Here is a 15,708-nt window from a genome sequence, read left to right as displayed (position 1 = left end):
GGACACATTATTCCATTTCTGTTAGTCACATGTCTGTGGAACTTGTTCAGTTTGTGTCTCAGTTGTTGAATCTTATATTCATACACATATTTACACGTTAAGTTTGCTGAAAATAGTTTTTTGCTGAGTTTATAGATAGATAGATATATCACATCCTGTATATGTTGATCAATCACACACAAATTCACCACATATACCATAACCTCTTTGTAATCACCAACACAGAGAACACACACAAGCAAACAAGAACACACACACATTACAGTACTGACCGTGCAGTGACCTGCTGCTGGGAGTGGGCATTGGGCATGTCTTTGTGGGGTGGGGCGGCTCCCCCCTCAGTGGTGGGGGGCAACTCTGGAGACGTCTGGCTCAATTTAAGATTCCCTAGACAGAGAGAGACAGAGACAGAGACAGAGAGAGAGACAGAGACAGAGACAGAGAGAGACAGAGAGAGACAGAGACAGAGAGAGAGAGACAGAGAGACAGAGAGAGAGACAGAGACAGAGAGATACAGAGAGAGAGACAGAGAGGGAGAGAGTTAGACAGAGAGAGAGACAGAGAGGGAGAGAGAGAGAGAGAGAGACAGAGAGAGACAGAGAGAGAGACAGAGACAGAGAGAGAAAGAGAGAGAGAGAGAGAGAGAGAGAGAGAGAGAGAGAGAGAGAGAGAGAGAGGGGGGGACAATACAGAAAATGTAGTGCAGAGAATAGAAGGGGGATAGAGAGAAGAAAAGAGGTGTTTGTATAGAAAGTGAAGCTGGTTCTACTGTAAAGAGATTGTTGTGTCTTATTTCTTCAGCCTATGGGGGGGTTGTAGTGCATTTAGCAATGTGCCGCACCATTTCCAGATGTGTTAATAATACTCTGGCTCGACATACCGTCAGTGGAGTTCAAATGTAATATAGTACAGAACATTTTGTAGATATAAATATGATCTGTTGCTATAGTACAAGACTTAAAACATCGACCAAGGCATTATATGACGCAAACTCTGTACACATTCTATAATAAAGCCACTCCAGTATCAGTGGGGTGAGATCAGGCGTTCCTTCTCACCAGCGTTGTTGGGGTAGGAGTCCATGTCCAGGTAGGAGTGTTCCTGTGTCTGCTCCGGGCCTCCCACCACACCCCCCACCCCCTGGCCACTTTCCACCCCCACCAGGTCAGAGAAGTGGGGGTGATGCTGCTGGGACTGGGCCAGGGAGGGGTAGAGTGAGGAGTGGGACACCTTCCTCTGCATGACAGGAGGTAGGAGGGAGGCCCCTCCACTGCCGCCCATCCCACCCACACCCCCGGGCATCAGCCCCGATGTCAAGCTCAGGCCCCCACCCTCCTTGTCTCGCCATGGCAACCAACAGAGCTTCCAGGAGACAAAGAGAGAGACTGAGAGAAGGACGATCCCGCAGAATGTCACAATCACCGACAACAGGCTGACAGAGATCTCTGGAGGACGAGAGGAGAGAGGGAAGGATGGAGAGAAGAGAGACAGAGAGACAGAGACAGACGGTGAGTTTGTTTGGCAATGATGGATGAAGACTCAATACTTCAACCTCATCATCTAAAATACCAAAAAGCCTCATGTCACATTATTCAGTATCCTTCACATAGTTTATTCTCTCAATTAAGCCTCCTTTTTCCACTCATCATCACAAATAGCCCCTATCAGCCCAAAATCCACTAAATCCCACATCATCAGAGCAGAGGGACAACACACTGTGAGTGTAATGTGATATGCCGCTTCAAATGCTAATATGCCCATTTTGAATATGGCAGCTTAAACATGAACAAACGTTGGTGGACTGATAACACCACAATAAAAATACTAACACCCACAATGATATTTCCTGTGATGTGATTAGGCCTGTGCTCGTGGTTATGAGCTTTTAATCACTGACGGTTAAAAGATTTTGTCTAGGGGAAACGGGGGGGGGGGGGGGGTGATGAGTCATCCTGGTGGAAAAAAAAATAAGTAAAAAAGCGTGGTTTCAGCACCAGTCTGGTGGACAGCTCCTCCAGCCCTATCCAATACACAGACTGGAGGCCTGCCAATCACCTGAGGCCGTTGTCTGGGTGTAGAGCGATCAGTATTGGACCTGGAGTATGTCTCTCTTTATCTGTCTTTCTATCGCTATCTCTCTTTTTGTCTGTCCATCTCTCTATTTTTCCTTCTCCATCCCTCTCTTTCTATCACCCTCCCTATCTCCTCCTATCCCTCTTAATCTTTCTGTCTCTCGGTCTCCCCATCTTTCCTTCCCCCTCTCTCTCTCCCTCTCTTCCTATCTCCGTCGCTCTTTTTGTGCATCTGTTTATCTATCTTTCCTTCACCCTCTCCCTTCCTTTCCCTGGCTCTGTCTTTCCTCGATTCAATCCGAAGTAGCTTTGTGGGCATGACAAAGACACAAACATTGTTCAATCATTCAAAAGATATTGAAACTATATCTATAACTCACTGACAACGAGACTGAGAGTATATGAGTAAATGAGACAACAGCAGCCAGTGCGAGACACTCCTCTACCCCTAGGGTGCATCTCCTGGAATTCTCTACGCCTTCCTTCTGTCTCTCTCTCCATCTCTTCCCCCTTTCTTTAGTCTTCTCTCACATCCTCCATTGCTCTCCTTTTTCCGTGCTGTCTTATTTAGCCCCTCTCTCGTCCATCTCTCCCCCTATTCTCCTTCTCTCTCTCTCCCTTTTTTTCTCTCCTTCTCCCACCCTTTCTCCATCATTCTTCCCCTCCTCTCCTCTCTCTCTCTCTCTCTCTCTCTCTCTCTCTCTCTCTCTCTCTCCTCTCGCTCACTGTTGTGTAGTATTCATCAGTCTATGTATGACATTAATCAGCACTTGTTCAAAAGATATGATCAGAGAGAAAGAGGGAGAGTGAGAGAGAGAGAGAGCGAGAGAGAGAGAAAGGGGAGGGGAGCCCTAAGGGAGAGAAGAGAGGTGGAACGAAAGAGGTGGTGGGAAAGAAAATGAGCAGGGGAGCGAGAAAGGAAAGGGAAGAAGAGATAAGGACAGAGGGAGTAGGTGTAGTGCATGATAAGAGAGAGAGGGAGATACTGAGAGAAGAGAGGGGGGAGAGGAGAGGAGAGACGCTGTAGGGGCGGGCCAGATAGAGACAGATTGGTAACCATGTTGAAGCAGACATATTGGCTGACTGGTCACATTCAGAAGGATACAGCCAGGTTAATATAGTCAACATCTACCAACATGCCACGCCACAGAAGAAAACAAAAAGAGATAATGATGGAGAGAGAAAGAACGAGAGAATGAATGATGGAGAGAGATGGAGGACAAACAAGTCATTGAGGATTTAGAGCGAGAGAGAGAATAACAGTGTGTGTGTGTCTCTACATGCGTGTGTTTGTGCATGTTTGTGTGTGTGTGGCAGCTCAGGGAGCATAGATAAGACAGGGCTGTGTGTGGGGGGAGACTGTCAGCAGGAAAACGTTGTTTATTCATTAGTCTTTCAGGAGGTGCTCATAGGTCAGTCCTAAACCACACAGCCTAACCGTTAACGTGTGTGTGTGTGTGTGTGTGTGTGTGTGTGTGTGTGTGTGTGTGTGTGTGTGTGTGTGTGTGTGTGTGTGTGTGTGTGTGTGTGTGTGTGTGTGTGTGTGTGAGGGGGGTAGCTTGGCGGAGGCAGGCGGGGGTGGTTCTTCTGAGACAGAAACCCAGCATGGGGCAGATTGACACCGGCTGTCAATCAGTAAGTGATGTATCCGACTGGGAGTTTTTCAGGCAGAACATCACACAGCTCACATCCACCCTGCTTACACAAGCCATTGATTGACAGACAGGCGACGGATGGCGGATCCTGTACTGCCCAGAGGCCCTTGCTTTGGTTTATCACGTCATTACCCAGAGGCTAGCCGCTAACGCCTCCCACCAAACCCACTGCATGATGACGTCCTGCACTGTGTCACACAAATCTCTAGGTGCTCCATGCAGCAGATCCAGCCTAATCTACACTACAGCACACTGATCCACACGCATCCCCTCTAATCTCCACTACTGCACATTTCTACCACTTCTACCGCTCCAAAACCTCTCCATGAGAATCCACACAGGGCCAGAATGCCGCTGGGACTGCAGCTAGCTAGCGCCACCACTCATCCACTCTGCTGTGTAGAATTCATTCAAAGGGATCTGGGACGATGCTCCATATTTACAATTAGCCAGGTTGGGATTGCACTTGGACTCTTTGGTTTGCCCTATAAACAGAGGGCTGGACCTTCGTTATCAATTTGGAAATGTCTCATGAATATTTCAAAGTGTTCCGGAGGTGCCCTGATTTGTTGTGGGAGTGCTAGCCAGCCCCTCAGGGCAACCCTGGCATCAGAACCCAGATAATAACTCTTCTTCGGGATATTCTGCTCTATCCCACAATACACATTACTACGGCCAGGAGTTTTCCTGGGATTTTTTCTTGCTAATGTCACTTGGACAGAAAAACCTCCATGTCCTACACATGGCTAATGATTCCTGTATGTTACTGTGTTGGTAATGATCCCTATATGGTTCTGTATGTCACTGTGTGTTGTTAATGATTCAAGTATGTTACTGTATGTTACTGTGTGGTACTATGTTTATAATGATTCCTGTATGTTACTGTTTGTTACTGTGTTGTTAATGATTCCTGTATGTTTCTGCATGCTACTGTGTTGTTGATTCATGTATGTTAGTGTGTGTTAATGATTCCTGTATGTTACTGTATGTTATTGTGTTTTTAATGATCCCTATATGTTACTCTGTTAATGATTACTGTATGTTACTGTATGTTAGTGTGTTGTTAATGATTCCTGTATGTTACTGTGTTGTTAATGATTCCTGTATGTTACTGTATGTTACTGTGTGTTTGTGTGTTGCTAATGATTCCTGTATGTTAGTGTGTTGTTAATGATTCCTGTATGTTACTGTATGTTACTGTATGTTAGTGTGTTAATGATTCCTGTATGTTTTTGTATGTTACTGTGTGTTAATGATTCCTGCATGTTACTGTATGTTGGAGTGTTTATAATGATTCATGTACGTTACTGTATGCTAGTGTGTTGTTAATGATTCCTGTATGCTACTGTGTTTATAATGATTCCTGTATGTTACTGTATGTTACTGTGTTGTTAATGATTCCAGTATGTTACTCTGTTAATGATTCCTGTATGTTACTGTATGTTACTGTGTTGTTAATGATTCCCGTATGTTACTATGTGTTACTGTATGTTACTGTGTTGTTAATGATTCCCGTATGTTACTGTATATTATTGTGTTTTTAATGATTCCAGTATGTTACTCTGTTAATGATTCCTGTATGTTACTGTATGTTAGTGTGTTGTTAATGATTCCTGTGTTGTTTGTTTAAAAAAAATAATGTTGAATTTGACCCCCTTTTCTCCCCAATTGTGTGGTATCCAATTGTCTCGTCTCTACTATCTTGTCTCATCGCTACAACTCCCGTACAGGCTCGGGAGAGACGAAGGTTGAAAGTCATGCGTCCTCCGATACACAACCCAACCCAGCCGCACTGCTTCTTAACACAGCGCGCATCCATCCCGGAAGCCAGCCGCACCAATGTGTCAGCGTGCACTGTGCCCGGCCCGCCACAGGAGTCGCTGGTGCACGATGAGACAAGGATATCCCTACCGGCCAAACCCTCCCTACCCTGGACGACGCTATGCCAATTGTGCGTCGCCCCACAGACCTCCCCGTCGCGGCCGGTTACGACAGAGCCTGGGCGCGAACCCAGAGTCTCTGGTGGCACAGCTGGCGCTGTACTACAGCGCCCTTAACCACTGCGCCACCCAGGAGGCGTTACTGTGTTGTTAATGATTCCTGTGTGTTACTGTGTGTTACTGTGTTGTTAATGATTACTATATATTACTGTATGTTAGTGTGTTGCTAATTATTCCTGTATGTTACTGTATGTTACTGTGTTGGTAATGATTCCTGTATGTTCCGGTATGTTAGTGTGTGTTAATGATTCCTGTATGTTACAGTATGTTAGTGTGTTGCTAATGATTCCTGTATGTTACTGTGTTGCTAATGATTCCTGTATGTTACTGTATGTTAGTGTGTTGTTAATGATTCCTGTATGTTACTGTATGTTAGTGTGTTGTTAATGATTCCTGTATGTTAATGTACATTAGTGTGTTGTTAATGATTCCTGTATGTTACTGTATGTTAGTGTATGTGAATGATTCCTGTATGTTACTGTATGTTAGTGTATGTGAATGATTCCTGTATGTTACTGTATGTTAGTGTATGTGAATAATTCCTGTATGTTACTGTATGTTAGTGTATGTTAGTGTATGTGAATGATTCCTGTATGTTTGTGTATGTTAGTGTATGTGAATGATTCCTGTATGTTACTGTATGTTACTATGTTGTTACCTGTTTCGTGCTGCTGTCCCCTCATCATGTAGACGAAGTCTCGGCAGCTGGCTTCATGGCTGTCCTTCGCTGAGGAGTGTAAGCACAACTCCTCCACCAGAGTGAGAGCCTTCTTACACAGGTGGTCTTCATCCCAGTCCCCCGACATCCTCCAATTCGCATTGCATTCCCACCCGCAGTCAACCAATCACAGCACAGCCCTTGCCGCCCTCACCAAACGGACGGCACCTGGGTGAGAAGAGGTTCGATCCGCCCACGTTCCTTGGATGGTCTGGAGAAATGGGTGGGGCCGGTGGAGATTGGACCAACCCAGGTATAAGGGGAGGCGATGTTTACTTAGGCGGAGTCTAGCAGAGACCCTCCATGTCTGACACGCCCATAAATGTGTGAGCCAAAACCACCCCTTTGTCTTTTCCTGAGAGGAATGAACGGAAAAGATTAGGAAAAAGAAGATGAAAGACGATGTATAAATAGGTACTGTTATCATTGTACCAATTGGTGACAGATTTTCATGCAAATATTCTCAAATCTGCATAAAACACTATGTGCATTTTCCCACCAGAGTTGAGTTTCCATCAAACTAACCCATTGTGGATAAAAGTCTGTGTGTGGTATAAATCACTTTTGTGGTTCAGTTCCCATGTACCGGATAAAACATGTAAATGAAATGGGGTACAGATGGTTTTGTCACACGATAAATAGCATACTTGACCAATCAGGTTTTGGCGCATGCTCTCTAGACAAGTTCACTGATATGATAATTGGCAGCCAAGCACCGATCATCATATCCCCAGAATTCAAATAATAGCCTACCCTCGATATTTATCTTCTTGGAAATTTGCAGGATCAACGTGCACTTAACCACCATGTGAAGTTCATGATCTGCCTGTAAACCTTTCCTGCTCTTCCATGTCGTGGTGGGAGGTCATCGTGTGACTCCAAGTTTATTTTCGATATGATGGTTATTATATTAATATTTGCGCATGAAGGCATTCCCGTTACCATTTCTCAGATAACTAGTTTTACAGACACAAAAAGATCCCAACATGTCGAATGAACAAATTGTCTGTCGGACATTTCCTGTTTCCATCAGCCTTGACTTTTTTTTAGGTCAGGTAATTCATCTGCATTTAATGGTTGGATGGAAACCTGGTTTATGGTACATTTTTATTTCTGTTTTATGTCAACATACCTGTATTAGAGTTGTTTGTAAAGCCTAGGAGTCCCTGTCATGTTTGAAATGTCTTCTCCACCAAGATACAGCTGAACAACACTTGGTTATGCTTCCAACAAATTCATAACCTTATACTAGTTTGTGTTCTTCTTTTTCTAATGTCACAGAGATAGGGATAGCTCTAACAGCATTTAGAGCACGGTTCAGCTCTGGGTAATGTAGTTCCAAGCAGATTCAATGGAATGCAGTGGTTTTCCTGGTTTTCCTCCAACCTAGATTCATAGAATGTCTTAAAAATGGCTCCAACATCACCTGAAAGACAATGACAACACATTACTGAATGAGGTCAAGAACAAAATCCACAGAGATTGTGATAGAGATTGTATTACAATGGTTACACAAGGGTATTACATTGAATTTGTCTCTTGTTGTTTGGATGCTCTCAGTAGTACACAGAATGTAAAATCCCAGGACATTTAGTGTTTCAGTGCACATACAGACAGACGTTGTGTCCTCTTTGTCCTTTTCTCAGAGAACTCTATTTCCAGAGCTCCTTAACATTCTCCCTTTGTTTTGAACTCATTCTGTCTCCAAAAAGCAGGTCAACGCCCCAACTTTCTCTTTCTCTATAGCTCTCTCCCTTTCTCACGGTCTGTGTGTCTGCAGGGATATATGGTAGAAATATGTCTAAAAATACATAAATTAATGAATGTCTACATTCACGGTAATAGCTGGCATACTGTAATAAGATTTCTCATCAGTGAGGTGTCTGCTGCCAGAATGTCCAATGAGACGTCGTATCAGTGAGAGGTAGGCCCACTTGTCCAATGAGAACCATGTTCGGCCAAAGGAATATCTATTTAGCATTTGATGATTCTGGTTCTGTGAAATGTCAGCATCAGTTTTTGTGCAGTGACTGACAACCTCCCTAGCAAAGTGCTGCCTTTTTGTCCATCTATCTCCCTGGGCAACAATCCATCAATCCATCACAGCATTAAGAAGAGACACATTTCAATCAGGACAAGACTCAGGACAGGACATGTTGGTGCCATTTCTCCTTCCTCATCTCTCTCTCCCTCTCTTTCAAACACACTCTTTCTCTCTATCTGAAAACTTCTGATAGGCATATTAGGTCCGTCAATTCGTCTGGAACAGGTTCAGAAAGGAAACTCAGACTCAACAAGGTCCATTTATCTGTCCATCTCAGCTCACTCCATTGTAAAAAAAATTGCCTGAGATTAGCGTATTAAAATGCTACCCCCAACCCAACACCCCAGTCTGTATCCCCGCTCCACTCCCCTCCATCCAGACTGAGATAGTAAATCTTTCTGAGTGTGACTTTAAAACCCAGTATATCTCAATCTGAGGAATGGCTGTCTGGCACCAAACTGGTCCTCTCAAATGGCAGCAAGAACATCAGGGGGAGGCAGGAAAAGAGAGGGGAGAGAAAGAGAATGTGTATGGATGTGTCTGTGAGAGAGAATGAGATGGTATGAGAAAGAGAATGTGTACGGATGTGTCTGTGAGAGAGAACGAGATGGTATGAGAAAGAGAATGTGTATGGATGTGTCTGTGAGAGAGAACGAGATGGTATGAGAAAGAGAATGTGTATGGATGTGTCTGTGAGAGAGAATGAGATGGTATGAGAAAGAGAATGTGTATGGATGTGTCTGTGAAAGAGAATGAGATGGTATGAGAAAGAGGGGAGAGAAAGGAGTGATATGGACATTAGATGAAAGGAGGGAGAGGAGGAGATGAAAGGGAAGTAGAAATGAATGAATGGAATGGAGCAGGAGGCAGTGTTGGTGACATAGCAACAATAGTAATCAAGGTCTGGCTGTGCAATTTACTAGAAGCAAAATATTTTATTTACTGATAAATATCAGACACGTACAGACTCATCTCTTCCTCCATACAACATTCTATACTGAGACGCTCACAGCCACAAAGGAACACAAACCTCCCACAGACATTCCATTGACTGCTGCCCTGTTTTAAATCAATAACCTTAGGCAACCAATACACCAACAGAGACCGGTCAACCAGGAAGGTCACTGTCCAATCACACTACAGCGACGGGTCAGCAGGGAAGGTATTTGTCTAATCACACTACAGAGACTGGAAAACCAAGGACGTGCTCTGTCCAATCACAATAGACAGACTAGGCAACCAGGAAGGTCACTGTCCAATCAAACAACAGAGAATAGGTAAGTGGTGTGAGGTCACTGTCCAATCACAAAATGGTGGAAAATTCACTGCTCAAACACCCAACATGGACTCGGGAACCAGGAAGGTCACGTTCCAATCACAAAACATTAATCTGGCACCAGTAAGGTCACTGTCCAATCATGTCGCAGAGAGCAGCCAGGCGCCCACTAAGGTCAGAGACGGATAACCAAGGCTACTGTCTAATCTTATGGCAAAAACAGATGGTTAGTAAAGTCACTGTCCAATCAGAGACCCCCTCCAGCTAAACACATTTAACATGTGATGAATGTTGACTGAAAGTGCTCCTCAGCACTGTTTTTCAGTTTTAGGCCAGATGTTTCTTTGGGCCTATAATGGGTGAGGCTTGTATTTGCTTTGGGACAACTGATTCTGGGCATTTTATTTATTTATTTCACCTTTATTTAACCAGGTAGGCAAGTTGAGAACAAGTTCTCATTTACAATTGCGACCTAGCCAAGATATAGCAAAGCAGTTCGACACATACAACGACACAGAGTTACACATGGAGTAAAACAAACATACAGTCAATAATACAGTATAAACAAGTCTATATACGATGTGAGCAAATGAGGTGAGATAAGGGAGGTAAAGGCAAAAAAGGCCATGGTGGCAAAGTAAATACAATACAGCAAGTAAAACACTGGAATGGTAGATTTGCAATGGAAGAATGTGCAAAGTAGAAATAAAAATAATGGGGTGCAAAGGAGCAAAATAAATAAATAAATGAAATACAGTAGGAAAAGAGGTAGTTGTTTGGGCAAAAATATAGGTGGGCTATGTACAGGTATGCTATGTACAGGCATGCTATGTACAGGTATGCTATGTACTGGCATGCTCTCGGGACCTTCTCTCTCTCTAGAGTGTGATGAATCTCTGAGGTTGTGCCAGTTTGTTAATTTGTTAAGGAAAGCCAAAAAGGCAGAAGAGGAGGAGAGGAGTGAATGTGTGAACTGTGACACATTGAAACCCAAAAAGCACGCATTTCACACACAGGGGATCATAGGAGAGGAGCGTAAATCTCAGCTCATTCACTGGGTTTCCTCTTCAAAGGAAGGCATCACACGTGAGCCTGACACAGTATGTCTCTCATACAGAATACGTTCAATATCACAGCTTTGCATTATGTCAAAATTAGTATAATATCACATTACCTGCTGTGTAGCGACTATTATGCAGAGATTATGGTAATGTCAGCAGGTCCTTTGAAATATTACACATTATTTCACATCAGACGTCAGTCTTTCTTGAGGGACTTCCCTTTTCCTTTCACCGCAACAGAAGTGGTGAATTCGACCAAAGGACCAAGCAGTTTGGATTACTTTCAGAGTTCAATCAAACATTTGTATGGGTTTAGAAGATTTCATCGTCTCCTTCTCATATGCACGGCTGACTTTCACTCTACAGGCTCAGCAACTGTTACCTTTTAACAGAATTCCTTTGCTATTCGAAGTAACGCTCTGTCTGAAAAACGACAACCTATGTGTTTGAGTGAGAGAAAATGTAAATGAGCAAAGACAGGTTGTGTGAAAATTTGCACGATGCAAGAAGAGACAGAGAGGTAATCCATGAGGTACAGCTAATGGGATGTTTCAGCTGCATCTCAATGAAGCTGATGGGATTATTTTCTATTAGCTCCCTCTTCTTTTTGTTATCTTTTACCTGCAGTCATCTCAAATCTACCTCTCATTACTTTCAGGAACGTTTTGTTTTCTCCTGAGGAAAGATGACCTATTATGATGTTACACATCTAGTAGCTTAAAAAGCAACAGGATATTCCACCGTATGCAGAGTGTTTGATTAATTTCACATAATGCATTTTCATAACAATATGATTATATAGTTTTCGATTTCAATACCTCACTTTAACAAGCACAGCTCTGTCCTCTTCTCTAGAGTACTTTAGGATACTGCCCTTCTCTACTCTACTCTACGATCCTCTCCTCTACTCTACCATCTTCTCCTCTCCTCTACCATCCTCTACTCTCCTCTACCATCCTCTACTCTCCTCTACCATCCACTACTCTCCTCTCCCATCCTCTCCTCTACTCTACCATCTTCTCCTCTCCTCTACCATCCTGTACTCTCCTCTACCATCCTCTACTCTCCTCTACCATCCTCTACTCTACTCTCCTCTACCATCCTCTCCTCTCCTCTACCATCCTCTCATCTACTCTACCATCCTCTCCTCTAATCTACCATCTTCTCCTCTCCTCTACCATCCTCTACTCTACTCTACCATACTCTCCTCTACTCTACCATCCTCTCCTTTACCATGCTCTTCTCTACTCTACCATCCTCTACTCTACTTTAACCATCCTCTACTCTCCTCTACCATCCTCTCCTCTCCTTTGCCATCCTCTTCTCTACTCTACCATCCTCTTCTCTCCTCTACCATCCTCTACTCTACCATCCTCTCCTCTCCTTTACCATCCTCTTCTCTACTCTACCATCCTCTTCTCTCCTCTACCATCCTCTACTCTACCATCCTCTCCTCTCCTTTACCATTGTCTTCTCTACTCGACCATCCTCTTCTCTCCTCTACCATCCTCAACTCTACCATCCTCTACTGTACCATCCTCTCCTCTCCTTTACCATCCTCTTCTCTACTCTACCATCCTCTCCTCTCCTCTACCATCCTCTCCTCTACCATCCTCTCCTCTCCTCTACCATCCTCTTCTCTACTCTACCATCCTCTCCTCTCCTCTACCATCCTCTACTCTACTCTACCATCCTCTCCTCTCCTCTACCATCCTCTTCTCTACTCTACCATCCTCTCCTCTACTCTACCATCCTCTCCTCTCCTCTACCATCCTCTCCTCTACTCTACCATCCTCTTCTCTACTCTACCATCCTCTCTCTACTCTACCATCCTCTCCTCTACTCTACCATCCTCTCCTCTACCATCCTCTTCTCTCCTCTACCATCCTCTCCTCTCCTCTACCATCCTCTTCTCTACTCTACCATCCTCTCCTCTACTCTACCATCCTCTTCTCTCCTCTACCATCCTCTACTCTACCATCATCTACTCTACTCTACCATCCTCTCCTCTCCTCTACCATCCTCTTCTCTACTCTACCACCTCCTCTCCATCCTCTCCTCTACCATCCTCTCCTCTCTCTACCATCCTCTCCTCTACCATCCTCTCCTCTCCTACCATCCTCTTCTCTACTCTACCATCCTCTCCTCTACCATCCTCTACCATCCTCTACTCTCTACCATCCTCTACTCTACTCTACCATCCTCTCCTCTCCTCTACCATCCTCTTCTCTCTCTACCATCCTCTCTACTCTACCATCCTCTCCTCTCCTCTACCATCCTCTCCTCTCCTCTACCATCCTCTTCTCTCCTCTACCATCCTCTCCTCTCCTCTACCATCCTCTCCTCTCATCTACCATCCTCTCTCTACTCTACCATCCTCTTCTCTCTCTACCATCCTCTACTCTACCATCTCTCTCTACCATCCTCTCCTCTCCTTTACCATCCTCTTCTCTACCTACCATCCTCTCCTCTACTCTACCATCCTCTCCTCTACCATCCTCTCCTCTACTCTACCATCCTCTCCTCTACCATCCCATCTCCTCTCTCTACCATCCTCTCTCTACTCTACCATCCTCTCCTCTCCTCATCCTCTCCTCTCTCTTTACCATCCTCTTCTCTACTCTACCATCCTCTTCTCTACTCTACCATCCTCTCCTCTACCATCATCCTCTCCTCTACTCTACCATCCTCTCCTCTCCTTTACCATCCTCTTCTCTACTCTACCATCCTCTCCTCCCATCCTCTCTCTCCACCATCCTCTCCTCTCCTCTACCATCCTCTTCTCTACTCTACCATCCTCTCCCATCTCTCCTCTACCATCCTCTCCTCTCCTCTACCATCCTCTTCTCTACTCTACCATCCTCTTCTCTCCTCCACCATCCTCTACTCTCCATCATCTACTCCTACCTACCATCCTCTCCTCTCTTTACCATCCTCTCCTCTACTCTACCATCCTCTCCTCTACCATCTACCATCCTCTCCTCTACCATCCTCTCCTCTCCTTTACCATCCTCTCTCCTCTACTCTACCATCCTCTCCTCTCCTCTACCATCCTCTCCTCTCCTTTACCATCCTCTCTTCCATCTCTCTACCATCCTCTCCTCTCCTCTACCATCCTCTCCTCTCCTCCTACCATCCTCTTCTCTCCTCTACCATCCTCTCTCTCCTCTACCATCCTCTCCTCTACTCACCATCCTCCTCTCCTCTACCATCCTCTCTCTACTCTACCATCCTACCATCCTCTACTCTACTCTCCATCCTCTCCTCTACTCATCCTCTCCTCTCCTCTACCATCCTCTCCTCTCTACCATCCTCTCTACTCTACCATCCTCTTCTCTACTCTACCATCCTCTCCTCTACCATCATCCTCTACTCTACCATCCTCTCCTCTCCTCTACCATCCTCTTCTCTACTCTACCATCCTCTCCTCTACTCTACCATCCTCTCCTCTACTACCTACCATCCTCTCCTCTCTACCATCCTCTCTCTCTACCATCCTCTCCTCCATCCTCTACCATCCTCTTCTCTACTCTACCATCCTCTCCTCTACTCTACCATCCTCTCCTCACCATCCTCTCCTCCTCTACCATCCTCTCCTCTCCTTTACCATCCTCTTCTCTACTCTACCATCCTCTTCTCTACTCTACCATCCTCTACCTACCATCCCTCTACTCTCCTCTACCATCCTCTCCTCTACTCTACCATCCTCTTCTCTACTCTACCATCCTCTCTCTACTCTACCATCCTCTCCTCTATCCATCCTCTCCTCTCCTTTACCATCCTCTCTCTACTCTACCATCCTCTCCTCTCTCTCCTCTACCATCCATCTCTCTACTCTACCATCCTCTCCTCTACTTTACCATCCTCTTCTCTACTCTACCATCCTCTCCTCTCTCTATCCTCTCCTCTACCATCCTACTCTCCTCTACCATCCTCTCCTCTACTCTACCATCCTCTTCTCTACTCTACCATCCTCTCCTCTCTATCCATCCTCTCCATCTCTCCTCTACCATCCTCTCCTCTACTCTACCATCCTCTCCTCTCTCTACCATCCTCTCCTCTACTCACCATCCTCTCCTCTACTCTACCATCCTCTCCTCTCCTCTACCATCCTCTCCTCTCTCTCCTCTACCATCCTCTCCTACTCTACCATCCTCTACTCTACCATCCTCTCCTTCCTACTCTACCATCCTCCTCTCCTCTACCATCCTCTCCTCTCTACCATCCTCTTCCTCTCCCTCTACCATCCTCTCCTCTCCTCTACCATCCTCTCCTCTACTCTACCATCCTCTACTCTACTCTACCATCCTCTCCTCTCCTCTACCATCCTCTTCTCTACTCTACCATCCTCTCCTCTCCTCTACCATCCTCTCCTCTACCTCTACCATCCTCTCCTCTACTCTACCATCCTCTCCTCTCCTCTACCATCCTCTCCTCTCCTCTACCATCCTCTCTCTACTCTACCATCCTCTCCTCTACTCTACCATCCTCTCTCTACTCTACCATCCTCTACTCTACTCTACCATCCTCTCCTCTACTCTACCATCCTCTCCTCTCCTCTACCATCCTCTCCTCTACTCTACCATCCTCTCCTCTCTACTCTACCATCCTCTCTCCTCTACTCTACCATCCTCTCCTCTCCTCTACCATCCTCTTCTCTACTCTACCATCCTCTCCTCTCCTCTACCATCCTCTCCTCTACTCTACCATCCTCTTCTCCATCCTCTACCATCCTCTTCTCTACTCTACCATCCTCTCCTCTCCTTTACCATCCTCTACTCTACTCTACCATCCTCTCCTCTCCTTTACCATCCTCTTCTCTACTCTACCATCCTCTTCTCTACTCTACCATCCTCTCCTCTACCATCCTCTCCTCTCCTCT

General features: G+C 45.2%; 1 protein-coding gene across 1 annotated transcript in view; it reads right to left on the bottom strand.

The window, feature by feature from the left end:
• LOC135555345 (synaptotagmin-C-like) overlaps positions 1-15,708 on the bottom strand; it is a 64,579-nt gene that overhangs the window by 26,922 nt on the left and 21,949 nt on the right. The window contains exons 2-5 of the mRNA XM_064987690.1: positions 7,578-7,871; positions 6,386-6,800; positions 1,059-1,445; positions 273-387 (exon numbers count right to left, since the gene is read on the bottom strand). Of these exons, the coding sequence (XP_064843762.1) occupies positions 273-387; positions 1,059-1,445; positions 6,386-6,533 (650 nt within the window). The 5' untranslated portion in view covers positions 6,534-6,800; positions 7,578-7,871. The remainder of the gene's footprint in view (positions 1-272; positions 388-1,058; positions 1,446-6,385; positions 6,801-7,577; positions 7,872-15,708) is intronic.

This window comes from Oncorhynchus masou, chromosome 15 (genome assembly GCF_036934945.1).
Source record: "Oncorhynchus masou masou isolate Uvic2021 chromosome 15, UVic_Omas_1.1, whole genome shotgun sequence".
Taxonomy (NCBI): Eukaryota; Metazoa; Chordata; class Actinopteri; order Salmoniformes; family Salmonidae; genus Oncorhynchus; species Oncorhynchus masou.
The sequence above is the reverse complement of the archived record's forward strand: the minus strand, read 5'-3'. Positions and strand labels throughout refer to the sequence as shown.